Source organism: Mustela nigripes, chromosome 1 (genome assembly GCF_022355385.1).
Source record: "Mustela nigripes isolate SB6536 chromosome 1, MUSNIG.SB6536, whole genome shotgun sequence".
NCBI lineage: Eukaryota > Metazoa > Chordata > Mammalia > Carnivora > Mustelidae > Mustela > Mustela nigripes.
In genome coordinates this window covers 33,565,135-33,584,261 of record NC_081557.1, presented here as the reverse complement: position 1 = coordinate 33,584,261, position 19,127 = coordinate 33,565,135, and the positions used below count along the sequence as shown (strand labels likewise).

General features: G+C 40.6%; 1 protein-coding gene across 5 annotated transcripts in view; it reads right to left on the bottom strand.

The window, feature by feature from the left end:
* HPS5 (HPS5 biogenesis of lysosomal organelles complex 2 subunit 2) overlaps positions 1-19,127 on the bottom strand; it is a 48,313-nt gene that overhangs the window by 22,025 nt on the left and 7,161 nt on the right. For all 5 annotated transcript variants that reach the window (XM_059407492.1, XM_059407477.1, XM_059407485.1 and 2 more), the window contains exons 3-9: positions 13,931-14,041; positions 13,699-13,763; positions 12,776-12,968; positions 11,573-11,706; positions 7,483-7,695; positions 6,921-6,992; positions 1,934-2,022 (exon numbers count right to left, since the gene is read on the bottom strand). In XM_059407492.1, the coding sequence (XP_059263475.1) occupies positions 1,934-2,022; positions 6,921-6,992; positions 7,483-7,695; positions 11,573-11,706; positions 12,776-12,968; positions 13,699-13,763; positions 13,931-14,041 (877 nt within the window). The remainder of the gene's footprint in view (positions 1-1,933; positions 2,023-6,920; positions 6,993-7,482; positions 7,696-11,572; positions 11,707-12,775; positions 12,969-13,698; positions 13,764-13,930; positions 14,042-19,127) is intronic.

Below are 19,127 nucleotides of genomic sequence, written 5' to 3'. Positions count from 1 at the left end.
TCATCACAAAAGACAGTAATCATATTGCAATATAAAGCTGATCCTTGAACAACATGGGTTTGAACTGCATGGGTCCATGGATATACGAAATTTTTTCAATTAATACAGTATAGTAAATGTATTTGCTCTTTTTTATGATTTTCTTAATAATGTTCTCTTCTCTAGCTTTCTTTCTTGTAAGAATATAGCAAATAATACATGTAATATACAAAGAATGTTACTCAACTGCTGCTGTTACCAGCAAGGCTTTGGGTCAACAGCAGGTTATTAGTAGTTAAGTTCTGGAGGAGTCAAAAGTTACATGCAGGTTTTCGACTGCTCAGGACCTGGGTCTGTGCCCCTTAAGTCCCACATTGTTCAAGGGTTAACTATATAACTGTATCAAATCAAAACTTTGTATACACCTTAAACTCACACAGTGTGTATGTCAATTTTTAAAAAACAATCTCGTTTTTTAGGGCAACCTTAGCAACTTAAACCACAAGAAATCAGTATTAATCAGATCAGGAAGTAAGGGTTCCTCTTTCTTATATTTCTGCAATAGAAAATGACCCAGAAAGATATACTGAGTAGCAATGCTAATGATGCAAGATTTCTTCCATTTTTGGTTTAAACTAAAAAAAAAAAAAAAAAAAAAAAAGTTATTCCCACAAGAAACTCTTTTTTTTTTTTTTTTTTTTTAACATTTTATTTACTTATTTGACAGAGAGAGAGCACAAGCAGGGGGAGCCACAAGCAGAGGGAGAAGGAAGCGCGATGCGGAGCTCGATCCCAGAACCCTGGGATCAGGACCTGAGCAGAAGGCAGATGCTTAACTGACTGAGCCAACTAGGTGCCCCCCTCCACAAGGATTCTGAACCCCAAACTATTTAACCACAAAATGGAAGCGAAAGCAAGACTTCTAATGGTGAATAAAGATTCAGGGTAATTAGAAGGAAAAAATTAACCCACTCAATCTTTAGCAGTGGTTACTAATATTTAAGAATAAGTGAAAATTATATTTAAAATTATCCTTGAAGGGGTGGCTGGAGGAGGCTCAGACACTTAGCAGCTGAATCTTCAGCCCAGGTCTTGATCTCAGCAGGGTTCTGAGTTCAAGTCCTATGTTGGGCTCTGTCCATGGAGCCTACTTTAAAAAATAAATAAATAAATAAGAAAATTATCCATGAAAAACTGAATAACTGAACATAAATTCCCAAGTATATGCTTGGGAAATACATTACAATGGAAAACATCTATGACATTAATCTTTATTTTTGAAAATTTTTATTTATTTGAGAGAGAGCAAGCAAGAGAGAAAGAGAGCATAAGCAGGATGAGCACTAGAGGGAGAAGCAGACTCCCCACTGTGTAGGGAGCCTGACATGGGGCTTCATCTTGGGACTCTGGGATCATGAACTGAGCCTAAGGCAGATGCTTAACTGACTGAGCCATCCAGGCACCCCTGACATTAATCATTTTTTTTTTTTAATTTTTTAAAAAGATTTTTATTTATTTATTTGACAGACAGAGATCACAAGTGGGCAGAGAGGCAGGCAGGGAGAGGAAGGGAAGCAGGCTCCCTGCTGAGCACGGAGCCCGATGCGGGGCTCGATCCCAGGACCTTGGGATCATGACTTGAGCGGAAGGCAGAGGCTTTAACCCACTGAGCCACCCCCTGACATTAATCTTTAGGAGAAACACCACCTCAGTCTATTTTTCTACTTTTCACACTCGAAGAGAATTCTCTTAAGATCGCTGAATCTTTCACAAGCAAGATACTAAAATTTACCTACGGAAAGGTACACCTGGGTGTTTCAGTCTGGCTTCCTGCTCAGTGGAGAGCCTTCTCCCCTTGCCCCTCACCCAACTCATAGTCTTTCTCTCAAATAAGTAAATAAAATCTTTAAAAATAAAATAAAATAAATTACATAAGGAAGAAAAATGTAATTACCTTTGACTTCACTCCAGAGAAGAACTTGAACATTCTGAGGAAGGAAAACATAAATTCCTCTTTCTGTCCAAGTCAGCACACAGTGCTCACTACAAAAGAAAAGGAAGAAGTTAAGAGAATTCTAGTTTGCTTGGATACAGAAATTTATGATCTAATTCCCTGAATTCAGATCTTTACATCAGCTATTAAAGGAAGATTGTAGAAAGAAGACACAACAGGGGTGCCTTTGGCTCAGGTCCTGATCCCAGGGTCCTGAGATCGAGTCCCACATCGGGCTTCCTGCTCTGTGGGAAGCCTGCTTCTCCTTCTCCCACTCCCCCTCCTTGTGTTCCCTCTCTGGCTGTCAATCTCTCTGTCAAATAAACAAATAAAACACTTTTTAAAAAAAAAAAAAAGAAAGAAAGAAAGAAAAGAAAACACAACAGTGATACAGTTAGTCAAGTCATAACACCTAACAAGAGTCCTTTAAAAAACAGCATAATATGGCACCAAACTGGGAAAAATTTAGATATACACACTAAAAACCTTCTAAAAAAAGAAAAGGTTGGTATTTCACTTAATGTTTGTTAAAGCATCTAAATTTCCCATCACTGGTATGAAAAGGGCACATTTAAAACAGACAACACACTACCACATATCACTGCTCTAGTGAGTCACATAAGGGGATGGTAATATTTTGATGCCCTTAGTTGTGTGGAGGCAATAAAAGGTTAAAAACTCCTCATCAACCATCTGCCAGGAGCTTTATCAAAGTATCTATATTATCTTAGCTTGCAGACAGACACTCACCAAGACAGATGTGCTTTTCCCTATTTTATAAAAACAAAAAACCTGAAATTTGGAGAGATGAAATAATACACCCAAGGACAGTCTGGCTACAAGAGCTGGACTTTTTTCTCTACACCTCACAGAATCCTACTTCTTCCCTCATTTACCCTCAGTGACCCACCCACCAACTATTACCCAGAATCTGGACTACTTCACATAACTGCATTTTCATAAAGTCATAAATTTGCTAAGTGCCAAACCAAATGACCCTTCCTTATCTCCTTTCTTCTTGATGCTCAAGTAGGGGCCAGCCCTGCTGATTGTTCCTTCCTTCCTGAATCTCACCTCCCCGGACTCTGGGACACTGTACTTTCCTGGGCCAGTTTTTCCAGCCCTCTTGTACTCTCCATCTCTGCTCACCTCTTCACATACCCCTTTGCTTGTCTTTACTTGTATACTCTTTCTCAAGGCTGCTACTGTTTCTCAGATACCAATGGGTCCTCTCTGCTTCTTCCCCTCAGTCAGGGCATCCCAGCTTATAATGCTCACTCCAGCCGCCTCCCAAGGATCACAGAAGTGCTACTCCCCTCTGGGATCCTCCAAGAGCCCACGGCAACCGCTCTTCCTCCTGTGCTCACCCTATTTCCTATCACCCGTGTCCATATGGTACTTAGTCATGTACTGTACTGCTGCAACCCTCACTTTGTGTCGAAATACCACATCTCCAACAATTTATTATCTTAAGATCAGGAACACTGAGGCGCTTGGGTGGCTCAGTTAGTTAAGCGTCCGACTCTTGATTTTGGCTCAGATTGTGATCTCAGGTCATGAAATCTAGCCCTGTGTAACACGCCATGCTCAGCAGGGAGGTGGGGGAGGTGGGGGAGTGTCCTGCTTGAGATTCTCTCTCCCCCTCTGCCCCTCCTCCCAACTTGTGCTTTTACATGAACACAAATAAATAAATAAATTAGAAAAAAAACAAACAGGGACCTTTTTAAAATTTAAACTCCCAAGAGTACTAAAAATGGTACTATGTGGTTATAAAACACCAGGAGTGATATTTAATAGGAACTGGGTCCTCACACAAATTTTAAACATTTTGTCAATATAAGACCAGGTCACTGTCCCTATGAGAAAGTAATATTTGACACAAAGATGGAAGAAATGGTCAGAATGCTAATCTAAAGGAAGAAAAACCAGAAGGTTACCTTCAGGAGCCAAAGAAGAAAAAAAAATAAGAAGCCAAAGGATCCCTGAGTAGAAAAACAAAATGATTTTGACACTAAGCTTTGATACTCAGCTTCCTTAGGAAATCTTAGGAGTGGAGCTTAGATAAGAGCTGATACTTTGCAATTTACATGTCACTTATCCCCTTGTCCTTTCACTGATAATAAACAGACTAGGACACAGTCTAAGAGCACTGCAAGGCCAAGGAAGGGAAAGTAACACTGTTTACCACAAAGAAAACAACGTATATAAATTTGCTTCCTTTGGGATTTGTGGGTGTAATAGTAAAGCTCACCACTGGACATAAGTGTATAAGTAGGGGAAAAAAAAGAAACAGAAACAAAGAGCCTTTCTATTCATGTTTAAAAAAAAAAATCTTCACTGAATTCTTTAACTGAGCTGTTATTTGAGAGCCTTCTGTGTGCCTAAGATCAAGCCCAGAGCAAAGGAGTTGACAATGTGGTGCTGGGATTGATATTCATGGTACAGTGAAAGCAGAGATGACAGAGGAATCAACAAGGTGTGACCATGTGCCTGGGAATAAGTGTCTAATCTCATCCTGCTGGAGTAGTCAGCAGAGGCTTCAAACAGCATTAACTACTACTTAAACTGAGCAGTAGGCAGAGCCAGATCATCAAGGGCTTTGTATGCTACGGCAGAGACGGTAACAGGAGCTTTAAATAGCTTAACTCAAGGAACAACTCTACCAGGAGGACCGAGCAACTGTGGCCTTGCCTTCAGAAAACATACTCTTGGGTAAAGGGCTTCCTCACCAATCACACCACAGTCAGCCCACGTCTGTCATGTGCCAGAGGCTAGGCCAAGCACTGAGAATAATATAATGAACAAAACAGACACACAGCACTTACTAAGAGTAAAACAAGCATACATGTTGTATGAATATGTAATTATAAGTCATAATAAGTGCCATAAAGGAAGAGGAATTTTTTTGGTCTTTTTACAAGATTTTATTTATTTATCTGACACAGAGAGAGCACAAGTAGGCAGAGTGGCAGGCAGAGGGACAGGGAGAAGTAAGATCCCTGCTGAGCAGGGAGCCCTATGTTCGGCTGGATCCCAGGACCCTGGGATCATGACCCGAGCAGAAGGCAGTCACCCAACCAACTGAGCCACCCAGGAGCCCCAGGAAGAGTTTTTAATATGCTTTATCCAATCATGAGCCAACAGTCATCTTTTCTCAGTAATTTTCAGAGTGAATTAGGAGTATGTTAAACTGTTTACAATTTAATTTTAAATATTCCAGGGTAGGCAATGTGACATATACATACAACAGGGGCAATTAGTTAATATTTCAATAGTATTTTTTTTTTAAATTTTTTTTTTTAAAGATTTTATTTATTTATTTGACAGAGAGAGATTACAAGTAGACAGAGAGAGATTACAAGTAGGCAGAGAGGCAGGCAGAGAGAGAGAGGAGGAAGCAGGCTCCCTGCTGAGCAGAGAGCCCGATGCGGGACTCGATCCCAGGACCCTGAGATCATGACCTGAGCCGAAGGCAGTGGCTTAACCCACTGAGCCACCCAGGCGCCCCTCAATAGTATTTTTTTTTAATCACATTCTAAGAGCAGTTAGTTAGCCTTTGATGAAAGAACTCAATCAGACTATTCTACAACAACCTCTAAATAACATTCTCTGAATCTGCATTAGAGATCTTATGCATTAACCTAAGGGATATTAGAAATAATATCCATCGATGAAATAAGTTCAAGACACACAGACTGGGTGGAAATCGTAACACTGGCAGAACAAAGGTGTAAGACTCAGCAAACCCAGCCTTTAGTGACACTCTGTGCTGCCACTTAGTGGACTTTTGCACCTAATCCAACTGGAAGGCTGGCTGAACCCCAGCGTTAGAATATGGCTGAATGTGGGGCACACAGGTGGCTCAATCAGTTAAGCATCTGCCTTCAGTTCGGGTCAGAATCTCAGGGTCCTGGGATTGAGGCTCAGCAGGGGCTCTGCTTCTCCCTTGCACTCTCCCTCTGTGCTCTACCCCCCAAAAAGATAAATAAACTCTTAAAAAAAAAAGTTAGAATATGGCTGAACATGCCTCAAGCAGATCTTTCACGCAAGGTACTTACTTGTCAGAGCACCTAAAGGACACAGAGCTGAAAGTTTACCAAGCTTAGAAGAAAAAGTTCTATAATTAGGTTTCTGCCTACCTGCTAAGAAACATATCTATGTGTGGCTGACTTCAGTCTGAGACTTGCTTTCATTGTAACCTCCCAGCAGAAAGGAGAGATTATGAAAGAAAGAGTATTGATAGTTCATATCTCTAATTATCAGAAGTTCCCTGGTAATTACAGACTGTCCAACTGGTTGAGATCAATTCACAACCCAAAAAAAGCCACATATATCCATGATCTTTTTATTCCTCTTAGAACACTTCATGTAACACAGGCATTTCTAAATTCTCAAAAACAGTTAAATCCAAAAACCTTTTAAAAAGCTAACTGCCGGGTGCCTGGGTGGCTCAATGGATTAAGCCTCTACCTTTGACACAGATCATGATCCCGGGGTCCTGTGATTGAGCCCCTCGTCAGGCTCCCTGCTCAGTAGGAAGCCTGCTTCCCTCTCTCTCTTTGCCTGCCTCTCTGTCTACTTGTGATCTCTGTATGTCAAATAAATAAATAAAAATCTTTTAAAAAAAGAAAAGAAGGAAGGAAAGCTAACTGCCAGGGCGCCTAGATGGCTCAGTCAGTTAACTGTCTGCCTTTGGCTCAGGTCACAATCCTGGGATCCTGGGATGGAGCCGTGCATCAGCTCCCTACTCAGTGGGGTGTCTGCTTCTCCCTCTGACTCTCCCCCTGGTTGGTACTCTCTATCTCCCTCACTCTCTCTTAAAGTCTCAAATAAATAAAATCTTAAAAAAAAAAAAAACAAGCTAACAGCCTGTAAACATGCAGCAAAGAGAAAAAAAGTGTTCATTATTATTATTTTATTTTTTGAAAGCTCAAAAGGAGAAACTTACCTAACGTGCAAGAGTCTGGGGAAAGACAAAGATTGGGAGGACCCAACTGTATGATCATACTGAGGATCTGATCTAGGAAGTAAACAGTCTGTTAATGATTGAATCACAACATAAAAGTATCTTGTTCCCTACATAGGAAAAGTTTTGCTGCATCTAATTCATCTACCTTTATTCAATCTACTTCACTTATACCAAAGATAACTGGTTAAGGACTTTTTGGTTTCTCTAAATCTTTAATAAAAATTCTACTTCAGGGGCGCCTGGGTGACTCAGTGGGTTAAAGCCTCTGTCTTTGGCTCAGGTCACGATCCCAGGGTCCTCGGATGGAGCCCTGCATCGGGCTCTCTGCTCAGTGGGGAGCCTGCTTCCTCCTCTCTGCCTACTTGTGATCTCTATCCAAAAAAAAAAAAAAAAAAAAAAAAATTCTACTTCACTCTTAGAAGGCATAATAAAATTTTTTAACTAGATTTTATTCTAGATTAATCTAAAACATCAGAGATTTCAACCCAACTCCTGCACGTAAGTTCCTCAAATAGTCCCTACCAGCCACACAAATCATTACCTTAGGGTAATCACAGGGAGAGGTGGTGATGAGAGGAGTTTCTTAAACTGATGTGTACTTATAACTTCCCCATCGAAGTTCACTTCCCACATCCTAGAGCCAGGGCGAGCACAATATATTAGGGGTTGCTGGCCTGCAGAACATCTTCCAGGGAAGAAACAAGCTCCATATTCTCCATCTCTGTCCTTGCTTCCAATTCTCCAAAATTTTTCTCTGATTCCCAAAAAGAAAAAGAAAGCAAGTTTACTCATAAAAAAAAACTTAAAAACAATGGCACTACAAAGCAGCATGGCCATAATGTCCTCTCTATATTCACAGTAGCAGTATACTGGAAAGAGCAGCACCTTGAAAAGATCAAAACAGGGCTCTAGCTTTGACCTGCCATTAACTATTTCTACAACAGGAAGCAAAGTCACATTGTTACTCAGTTTATTATCCACAGAATAGGGGCTCACAATTCTATCTGAAGTCCCCTTTCAAATCTACAAAATGAGTGCCAGCCAGCCATTTCATACATCCTTAAATCTTACTGAAAAGTTATTTTTAAAAAATCCATCCCTAATCACCTTGTAAAAGGTGGACTCCCCATAGGAGTTGCTAAGCTACCTCTCCCACCCAGTTTCGCAGCCATCCCCACTACCCACACCCAGGAAACTCCTCACTCTTTCTTCAAAAGGCCAAGTCCTTCTGAAACATGGCAACCTTGAACACTCGATTTCCTGAGGAGTACATGAACTAAATAGAAGAGCTCAGTATACTGCCTGAGAACACGGAAGGTGACAACATGAAGATGTCTCTTCCTAAAATCTGCTTTATTTATTCTCCAGGACTTCATTATACCATTCTTCCTCTGGGAGACTTCCTTGATGCCCATAAGCTGAATTACATGCTTCCCTGGGTGCTTACCACATTACATATGGCAATTGTGTACATCACAACAACAGATTATGACCTTCTTTAGGACAAAAGCCATTTCTTACTCTTCTTTAGTTGAATTTCAAGGCACAGCATCGCATTGCAATGTTCCATATACTCAAACTCTTCTATTAGAGAATGATCTAATATGCTCTGTAGTGTCAATTTACAAGGTGATTTTAGATATAATTCAATAAATATCCCTGTACTTATTTGTTTCGTGAATCAAACATAACCTCATAGTGTACCTGCGTACTATGAAAAACTGTAAGAACGGTACATACCATGAGATCATGATGTAAAAGTGCCTCAAAACGCATACAGAGCAATCTAAGAAGCTAGGGATTTATTACTTATGTTATTTGGGAAATAAAATCTATTTCTTGCTTATGTTATAACCTTGTGGCTTAATACAGTACTAAGCGTCCAGAAGAGGGCCATGAATGTTTGCTGAGCGAACAAATAAAGGCAACTCATTCTTACTCATATGCTCATTAACCTTGCTTTCTACGTTTTCAAACAATATGTAACAGGCACAAGGCTAAGTAATTCATATACATTACCTTAGTTAATCCTTAGAACGATCTCTATATTCTGGATGGGGAAACCAATATTTAGCAAGGCTTAAAAAGTGGTAGAGCCAGAATTTGAAATCATACTGTCAGACTCCATTGGTTCTCTCCCCTGTACCCTATAGTTCTTTGTTTCTATTTTTTTTATTCCTTCCTGGGATCCACCTTGCTCATCAACAATACTAACAGAAAAGAGCAAGTGGCTGGCAGGAGAAGAAAATTTGTATCTATCACTTCAATTAGTTATTAAGAGCCCCCATTTGAAAAAAAATGTTGGGGTGCCTGGATGTCTCAGTCGGTTAAGCATCTGACTCTTGATCTCAGCTAAGGTCTTGATCTCAGGGTCAAGAGTTCAAGCCCTGCCTTGGGCTCTATGCTGGGTGTATTGCCTATTAAAAAAAAAAAAAAAAAAAGCACTGATCACGCATTGCAATGTTCCATATACTCAAACTCTTCTATTAGAGAATGATCTAATATGGGTGGCTCAGTGGGTTAAAGCCTCTGCCTTTGGCTCAGGTCATGATCCCAGGGTCCTGGGATCGAGCCCCACATTGGGCTCTCTGCTCAGCAGGGAGCCTGCTTCCTCCTTTCTCTCTGCCTGCCTCTCTGCCTACTTATGATCTCTCTCTGTCAAATAAATAAATAAAATCTTTAAAAAAAAAAAAAGTGCTGTTTGTTGGGAGGGAATATAGGTTGAAACAAAAAATTTTAAATATAAATGTATTTTTAAAATTATTGTACTATCCATATCCTCCCAAACTGAATTCCAATGAACAGAAAGTGGGCATTTCTTTAACATGTTATTCTAACAGCAGAATCTATGCTATTCTCATAACCAACTCTAGCCACGTCCCTGTGAATGGGAAAATGATGATGAGCTACTCTACTGCACAGAAGGAAAAATAAGCCTCTACTTATTTAGCTCTTTATTTTATTTTATTTTATTTAGCTCTTTATTTTAAAAGGCTTATCATATATCTTTCTATATTGGGTCCCTTGGTAAACTTGAAAATCTAGAGAATAGTTAGGAACTTGATGAAGCTAATAAATACTTTACCAAAATCTCAAGTGTGGAGTTAATGGCCAAAGGTCCAATGTCAAGGTTGTTTGGGGGGAACTGTGAGGTAAGAGCAGAGGCAGAGAATCGAGTCAGAAAGGTTCTAGTCTTGCCTGCCTCTTCCCAGCACAGTGATATCAGGCATGCTCTATCACTTGGGACGCCAAGGCTTTCTGATCTGTAAGAATGAAGGGGTGCCAACTAGATGATCTCCAATTCTCCAAGTCTAACTTCATCACTGAGCTACAGTCTAAGACAAGTCAGAACCAAGTACATCCTCCTTCCCACAAACTCATGTAAACTGACCAAGTGCATCTCAAGGCCTTGCCTCTGTGCTGTACAGCTAGGTTCTCTGATCTCAGACACCTGCCACCTGTTGTAACTGGCCTCTTTCCATGTGCCTTTCCCAACCCAGAAAATAAATACAAAGTATACCTTCTGCCCAACCTTCCCTCTACCATCCCTGACTCTGCAGACCTTCCTTCAAACCTTCTGTAATAATCTCCTGGTTTCTAGAATAGCTGCCTTCTAATTGAGATACATGAACTCCTAGAAATACATAAAGACTTTCCAAGCCTGAATAGTTCTAAGGAAATCAATTTTCAAACCCTGACATTCTATATGCACAACTTCTTTCAATGACCTGAGAACCCACTTAATTATGTGACATTTAAGGCTGCTGCTCTCACTATGGTACTAATTTACTAACCTGATCTTCCCCAACTGCCTTACTTAAGCCAGGCTGGCAGGTTTTAAAATATGCCTAATTCTTTCTCACTTTTCCCCAAGAGGCTGCTCCTCCCTGCTAGAACACCCCTTCCTTCTCTTTCTCCAAATTCAGCCTACCAAAAATCATCATCAAAATTAGTGAAGCTGCCTGGTGGGTTCACAGAGCTTCAGTATAAAATTCTCTTTCATGTAGGCTCAAAATTTTCCTTAATAAATATTCAAAAGGGTGGCTGGTCCTGGAGAATATGGTACTGGGAAAATAGAATCAGGAGTGAAAATTTCCCTGCAGGGAGAATGGCTGAGGAACTTCAGCACAGGCGTACATAATATTTATTCCAAGCTGTTTCCTGTTTGGCTCTGGTGTTTCACAGCTACCTCTAACACACTCCTTTGCCATTCACTGAACCTCTGCCTCCATCCTGGAGATTTTGGTAAAATATCTGTCAGCATCACAAAGTTCTTAATTATTCTTCACCCAATCAGTATAATGCTATTATATATATAATATCTAACTCTAAACAACAACAAATTCAATCAAGGAAGACTTCCTGAGCCCCCATACTGAAACAGGACTTTGCTGGGCCTCCCCTCATGGCACTATGACCACCCTTCACGGAGTTAACTGAACATCTGTCTCAATCACCCACTGGACTGTCTCTGTCTCCTGTCTCTCCTGTTCTCTAACATCAGCTTGCACACAGCTGGTTCCTCCTCAACATCTGTATTACTGAACAGAGGGGTTTGGGCTAGATGGCATCTGAGTCTCTGAGAGCTCCAGAACTCCGCATCACCTATGACTCATGGTTGGCCAATATACCTCTCAGTGTCACACAAGAACGACCGAGTAAGTGAAGATATAAGGAGTCTTCCGTCCAAATAATCCAACTGCACAATACAGGAGTCAACCGTTGTTATTGTCTGGACAGGAAACATCACAAACGCAGCAGCTGCCTAGAAGAGACATGACAAGGAAAGAAGACTCATCTTTACATACCTGTATAATCTCCTTCTCTTTACCTTTTAAGTGAAAATAACTGGATAGCAAAAAAACAAATTTCAAATGGGCCAAAATTTAATTTGCCTATTAGGATATCGAAGTTCCACTCGTTTAAAAGCTGTGACATACTTGGTTACATAACCGTAGAAGACAACTCTTAAGGCTCTGTTTCTGGTTATTTAATCTTAGAAACTGGAACGAAAAAGATAAAGCAAGTTTTGGAACACGTGACAGAACTTGGTCACACAGAAAACAGTACTTCTTCCTTTGGAAAAAAAGATAAATTAGGGCTATAGCACCTATAAGGTTCCAAATGCTTTGGGGATCAAAAATATGTTAGGAATCTCTCTCTCTGCAGCCTCTCTGCCTACTTGTGATCTCTGTCAAATAAATAAAATCTTTAAAAAAAAAAAAAAGTGGAAGTGGGGGTGCCTGGGTGGCTCAGTGGGTTAAGCCTCTGCCTTCGGCTCAGTTCATGATCCCAGGGTCCTGGGATTGAGCCCTGCTTCGGGCTCTCTGCTCAGCAGGAAGCCTGCTTCCTCCTCTCTCTCTGCCTGCCTCTCTGCCTGCTTGTGATCTCTGTCTGTCAAATAAATAAAATCTAAAACTGCATCAGGCTCTGTGCTCAGCAAGGAATCTGTTTGAAAGATTCACTCCCTCTGTCCCTGCCCCCTTTCATTCTCTCTCTCAAAAAGAAAAAAAAAGAGAAGAATCTTATCTTTATTAATAGCCTAGTATTAATGCTTAATTTAAGTGCATCATACAGGTGAATTACAGAGTACTGTAATAGACAATGTGCATATTACTGAAGTCAGCTCACAAAAGCCACCCTTAATAACGTATCAAGTTGAATCAGGCTACTATATGTACTACACACAAAAAGTCTCCTCAAAATTAATAGCTTGGGCTCTAGATCAGTCCCCAAAGAAATATAGTAGATAAAATTGTGTCCTTCAACTGAAATTCTGTAAGACAGTATCTTATATCTCACCCACATACACAAGGAACTGGACTGTTTCTTACCTTTGCTTGTTTAGAAGTGTTAAGTTTGATGGCAGAAACTTTACCCATGTGATCACCTACAAAAACTCTAAGAATAGCTGTGTCCCAACAGAGAGCTGTAACTTTTCGGCCTTTGTGCTCTGAAGACACATAAATTCGTTCTGGTTTCCCACGACGCTCCTGATTTAATTCCCAAACAACTACGAGACCTTGACTGCAAGAAAATGACACAGAAGCAGACAGTTGGCAATGGTGAAAAAGGTGCAATTTCTTTGTATCATAGTACCTCTTTGTATATAAAAGAGCCCTCTTTGTATATAAAATACATAGCCCTCTTTGTATATAAAATATACATGCAAACTCCTGCTCTTCAAAAAAGAGGGAGTAGAAAGTCAAGGTACTAATCTCCTTGCTTTAGTCCACCAATCCAAGAGAACTTAGATGTTCTAAATTATCTCAGTTACCTTACTCTTTTAAGGCCACTGAAATGTTGTTGCCACATACTGACATTTTCCATAACCCACAGTGACCAACTGTCTGTCCTGGTTTGCTAGAAACTGAAAGATTTCCTTAGGACACAAGACTTTCAGTGTTAAAACTCGGACAAACATAGGCAAACCAGGATGGTTGGCTACACTAACAAACACAAAACGACATCTGTCAATTTAAACTCTATTTAGAGGGCCTTCTGGGTGGCTCAATCAGTTAAGTGTCTGACTCTTGATTTGGCCTCAGGTCATGGTCTCAGGATCATAGATGGAGCCCCTGCATGGCACTGAGCTCCAAACTCAGCAGAGAGCCTGTTTAGGATTCTTTCTCTCTCTCTCTGTTGGCTTGAGTGCTCACTCTCAATAAAATATAAAATACAAAATGTAAAATACACAATGTAAAATTAAATTAAATGTATTTAGAAAAGATCACATTATTTTAAAGCAGTTTCTCACCTGGTAGCTACAGCAACATAATCATCATCGTGTAAACAACAGGCAACCTGAGAAATTGCACCTTCCTATAACACAAAAGGAAGAACACTAGGCTTCTTAATAAGGTTAATTTTTTACTTTTAAATCTCAAGATTTACATTCCTCTTTGACTCCAAATGATTATTCATAACAGAGAAACTGGAACTTACAAAAGATATTCCAAATGGTATGACAGGACTACCCTTAATCTTACCCTGTGTGAAAGAAAGAGCCTGTGCTTCCAGCCTTCCTTCTGAATGAGATTGAGTCCTCCTCCTGAACTGCCCAAAGCCAACCATTTTCGAGAAACAGCTATGCTCGTGCACTAAAAACATGTAAACAGACAAGCAAGAGATCATCAAAAGTCACATAACCAAATTAACTGCAGGAAACAAATACGAAGGATCTGTGTAGCAGATTCCTCCCCCCACCCTACTCCCTGCCCAGCTAGACACCACATAATGCCAATTACCCTTTCATTCTAGTATAGTGAAACATAGAGAACATTTTGGTTTTAAATGTTTAACTGAATCTCAAAATGACTGAATAGGCTCAATTGTACAAACGAGTAATTTTCTCTTAGCAAAATCCAGTTATAAGACCATTTATCTTTTGCTTAATTTGGCTACGTCATTCCAATGCTGACCACAAAGATGAAAGATCAAGTAAGTCTCCAGTGGATAAAGCAAATGCTATAACCATTTACTCAATGTGAATCATTTCTAGTCTACATAATTAGCACTCAAACTACCCATAGCTTTTAGTACAAGTAGGCCTGTGGAGGACACAGATGCAGGTCAATTATGTCTTCCCCAGCCCTCAGCTTAATGATCCCTTTCCTTATCCACCAGAGAAAATAGTGGTCATACTGTATCCAATAATACCCTGTGACAAAATTTGCTGCTTGCCTGATGAACAGACACTCCCAAATCTCTCAACCTTGCTTTCCACCACAGAAGCTGGAAAATCTAAATATGCATTTACCCAAGCTGTCTTTTTTTTTTTTTTTAAAGCTTTTATTTATTTATTTATTTGAGAGAGAGCGAGCGAGAGCACAGACAGGCAGAGGGAGAGAGAGAAGCAGGGAGCCCGACGTGGAGCTCAAAGCCAGACCCTGAGATCAGGACCCCAGCTAAAGGCAGATGCTTAACAGACTGAGCCACCCAGGTGCCCCATTATCCAGTCTCTCTTGAAGCTAGGGGGAGCTATGTGACTAAAATCCAGCCTGCTAGGGTTTCTTAGAAAGGTATACCTTACTAGGTAAAAGATAGAAAGAAAACAAAGCCTTCAGGAAACAATGGATAATGATACAATCATAGTAGGGGATTTGAATACCCATTCCCATCAATGGACAAATCATCCAAACAGAAAATCAACAACAAAACAGAAGCTTTGAAAGACACACTGGACCAGATGACTTTAACATGCTCAGAATAGTCCACCCTGAAACAACACGATATACACTGTGCACATGGTACAGTCTCCAGAGCAGATCACACATTAGGCCACAAAACAAGTCTCAACAAATTAAAACAAAATCAAAGGCCTACCATGCACCTTTTCTGACCACAATACTATGAAATTAGAAATCGAACACAAGAAAAAATTTGGAAAGACTACAAATACGTGGAGATTAAATAATATGCTACTAATCAATGAATGGATCAACCAAGAAATCAAAGATAAAAAATTACATGGAAGCAAATAAAAATGAAAACAACAGTCCAAGGGGCAGCTGGGTGGCTCAGTCATTAAGCATCTGCCTTCAATTCAGGTCATGATTCCAGAGTCCTGGAATCAGGCTGGCATTGGGCTCCCTGCTCAGCAGGAAGCCTGCTTCTTCCTTTCCCATTCCCCAACTTGTGTTCCCTCTCTCGCTGTGTCTCTCTGTCAAATAAATAAAATCTTTAAAAAAAGAGAGAGAAGAAAAGAAAACAACAGTCCAAAATCTTTGGTATATAGCAAAAGTAGTTCTAAGAGGGAAGTTTATAGCAATATAGGCCTACATCAAGAAGCAAGAAAAATCTCAAACAACCTAACTGCACACCTAAAAGAGCTAGAAAAAGAAGGATAAAACCCAAACCAAGCAAAAGGAAGGAAATAATTAAGATTAGGGCAGAAGAAAATGACATAGGAACTAAAAAAATACAATAGATCAGTGAAACCAGGAGCTGGTTCTCTGAAAAGATCAACAAAATAGATAAACATACAGCCAGACTCACTTAAAACAAATAAACAAACAAACAAAAACAGAGAGAGGGGGGCGCCTGGGTGGCTCAGTGGGTTAAGCCGCTGCCTTCGGCTCAGGTCATGATCTCAGGGTCCTGGGATGGAGTCCCACATCAGGCTCTCTGCTCAGCGGGGAGCCTGCTTCCTCCTCTCTCTCTGCCTGCCTCTCTGCCTGCTTGTGATTTCTCTCTGTCAAATAAATAAATAAAATCTTTAAAAAAAATAAAAAATAAAAATAAAAAAAAAAAAAAACAGAGAGAGGGCCCAAATAAAGGAAATCACTAATCAAAGAGGAGAAATAACATCACAGAAATAAATTATAAAAGAGTACTTATGAAAACCTATATGCCAACACATTGAACAACTTAAAAGAAATGGGTAAGTTCCTAGAGATATAATCTTCCAAAACTAAACCAGGAAAAAAAAATAGAAAATTTGAACAGACCAATTAACAGCAATGAAAACTGAAACAGTAATCAAAAAACTCCCAATAAACAGAGGTCCAGGGCGAGATGCCTTCACATCTTTAAATGTGAAACACTTAAAGAAGAGTTACGGGCGCCTGGGTGGCTTCAGCTCAGGTCATGATCTCAGGGTCCTGGGATCGAGTCCCGCATCAGGGTTCTCTGCTTAGCGGGGAGCCTGTTCTCCCCCCACCCTCCCGCTCTCTGCCTACTTGTGATCTCTGCCTGTCAAATAAATAAATAAATAAAATCTTAAAAAAAAAAAAAAGAAGAGTTACGACAAGGGTGCCTGAGTGGCTCAGTGGGTTAAGCATCTGACTTCAGCTTGGGTTGTGATCTTGGGGTCCCAGGACTGAGCCGCACATCGGGCTCTCTGCTCAGCGGGGAGTCTGCTTCTCCCTCTCCCTCTGTGCATGTTCTCTTTCTCTCTCTCAAATAAATAAATAAAATCTTTTTAAAAAAAATTTAAAAACCCTAATTCAGAGGGATACACCACCCTATATTTACTGGAGCATTATCATAACAGCCAAACTATGGAAGTAGCCCAAGTGTCCATTGACAGATGAATGAATAAAGACGTGGTATATATCTACAACGGAGTATTATTCAGCCATAGGAAAAGAATGAAATCTTGCCATTTGCACTAACATGGATGGAGCTTGAGGGTATAATGCTAAATGAAGTAAATCAGAGAAAGATAAAATGCCATATGATCTCACTCATGTGGAATTAAGAAGCAAAACAAGCAAGCAAAGGAAAAAAGAAAAAAGAGCTAGAGAAACAAACCAAGAAACAGACTCTCTCTCTCTCTTTTTTTTTTAGAGGTGGGGGAGGGGAGCAGGGGGAAAGGGAGAGAAAACATCCCAAGCAGGCTCTACGTTCAGCGTGGAGCCCAGTGGGAACCTGGATCCCACAACTCTGAAATCATGACCTGAGCCAAAATTGAGAGTGGGACGTTTAACCAACTGAGCCACCCAGGTACCCCAAGAAACAGACAATCTTAATGAGAGAGAACAAACTGATGGTTATCAGAGAGGAGCTGGGTGGGGGAATGGGGAAAATAGGAAATGAGGATTAAAAGTACACTCATCATGGGGCACCTGGGCGGTTAAGAGTCAGCTAAGTCTGTGTTTGGCCCCGGTCGTGATCTCAGGGTCCTGGGATTGAGCCCCACATCAGGTTCCCTGCTCAACGGGGAGCCTGCTTCTCCCTCTCTCCCCTGCTCCTGCGCTATCTCTCACTATCTCTCCCTCTCTCAAATAAATAAAATCTTAAAAAAAAAAACAAAACTGCTTTATGGGGTGCCTGGGTGGCTCAGTGGGTTAAAGCCTCTGCCTTCGGCTATGGTCATGATCTCAGGGTCCTGGGATGGAGCCCCGCGTTGGGCTCTCTGCTCAGCGGCGAGCCTGCTTCCTTCTCTCTCTCTCTGCCTGCCTCTCTGCTTGCTTGTGATCTCTCTGTTAAATAAATAAATAAAATCTTAAAAAAAAAAAAAACCTGCTTTAAAAAAAAGTATACTGGGGTGCCTGGGTGGCTCAGTGGGTTAAGCCGCTGCCTTCAGCTCAGGTCATGATCTCAGGGTCCTGGGATCGAGTCCTGCATCGGGCTCTCTGCTCAGCAGGGAGCCTGCTTCCCTCTCTCTCTCTGCCTGCCTCTCCGACTACTTGTGGTTTCTCTCTGTCAAATAAATAAATAAAATCTTAAAAAAAAAAGTATACTTACCATAATAAAAAAATAGTAATAAAATTTAAAAATAAAAAATCTATAATAAACTGGGGCAGTGGGGGGTGGGGGGGAGCCTTTGCCCATGGCCCCATCTTTCCTGCTTGAGATGCTAATGGAAACATCAAGACTAGAGCCTAGACACCTATCTTACAACTGTGACTAAAAACCAATATATGGATGATAGTGGAACAGGAAAGATGGGAGAGCCCGGTACCTCAGTGATATCCTTGGGCCACTACACTAAACGCAGAAACACTAACTTCCAACAGCGTTATAAACACCCTTATTGGTTAAGCCAAGCTATACCAAGTAGGACATCCTATAACTTGTGGTTAAAAAAGTCTAACTGAAATCAACCCTCACAACTGCTGCTCATTTCACTTTGCCTATTATGCTGTATTCTTTTGCTTAGAGCTGAGAAAGTAATTGGATGGGGGAGCATAAGTATAAAAATGAAATTACTTAGGAACTGATTATGAAATTTTGCTCTTCACCATGTCATTCCTGAGTTTATCAGAAGAACCCAGGGTTTGAGGGGAACACATACTTCTTCCCACAGAGCTAATAACTTTTGCTCTGTTTCCTAAAATGGAGAGTACATCAAACTCCTTTTATTGGAATGAGCTTAGTGCAACTGCAATGGTTCACACTGCTTAAAATGCAACAGGGTATACTCTATACTGTTTTACTTTCAATCAAATACATTATTTTTCTGAGGAAAAAAAGTAATATTATTGTGAAGGAAAAAAAATTCAGCAATCAGTATCGTGTTTTTCAAGGATGGGAAAGAAGAATTCAAATGACAGCTCCAAAAGTAAATCTAGAAAGAGCTACGGGGGCACCTGGGTGTCTCAGTCAGTTAAGCGTCTGCCTTTGGCTCAGTTCATGGTCCCAGGGTCCTGGGACTGAGCTGAGCATCAGGCTCCCTGCTCAGTGGGGGGTCTGCTTCACCCCCTCCCTCTGCCTCAGCCCCAGCTTGTGCTCACACACATG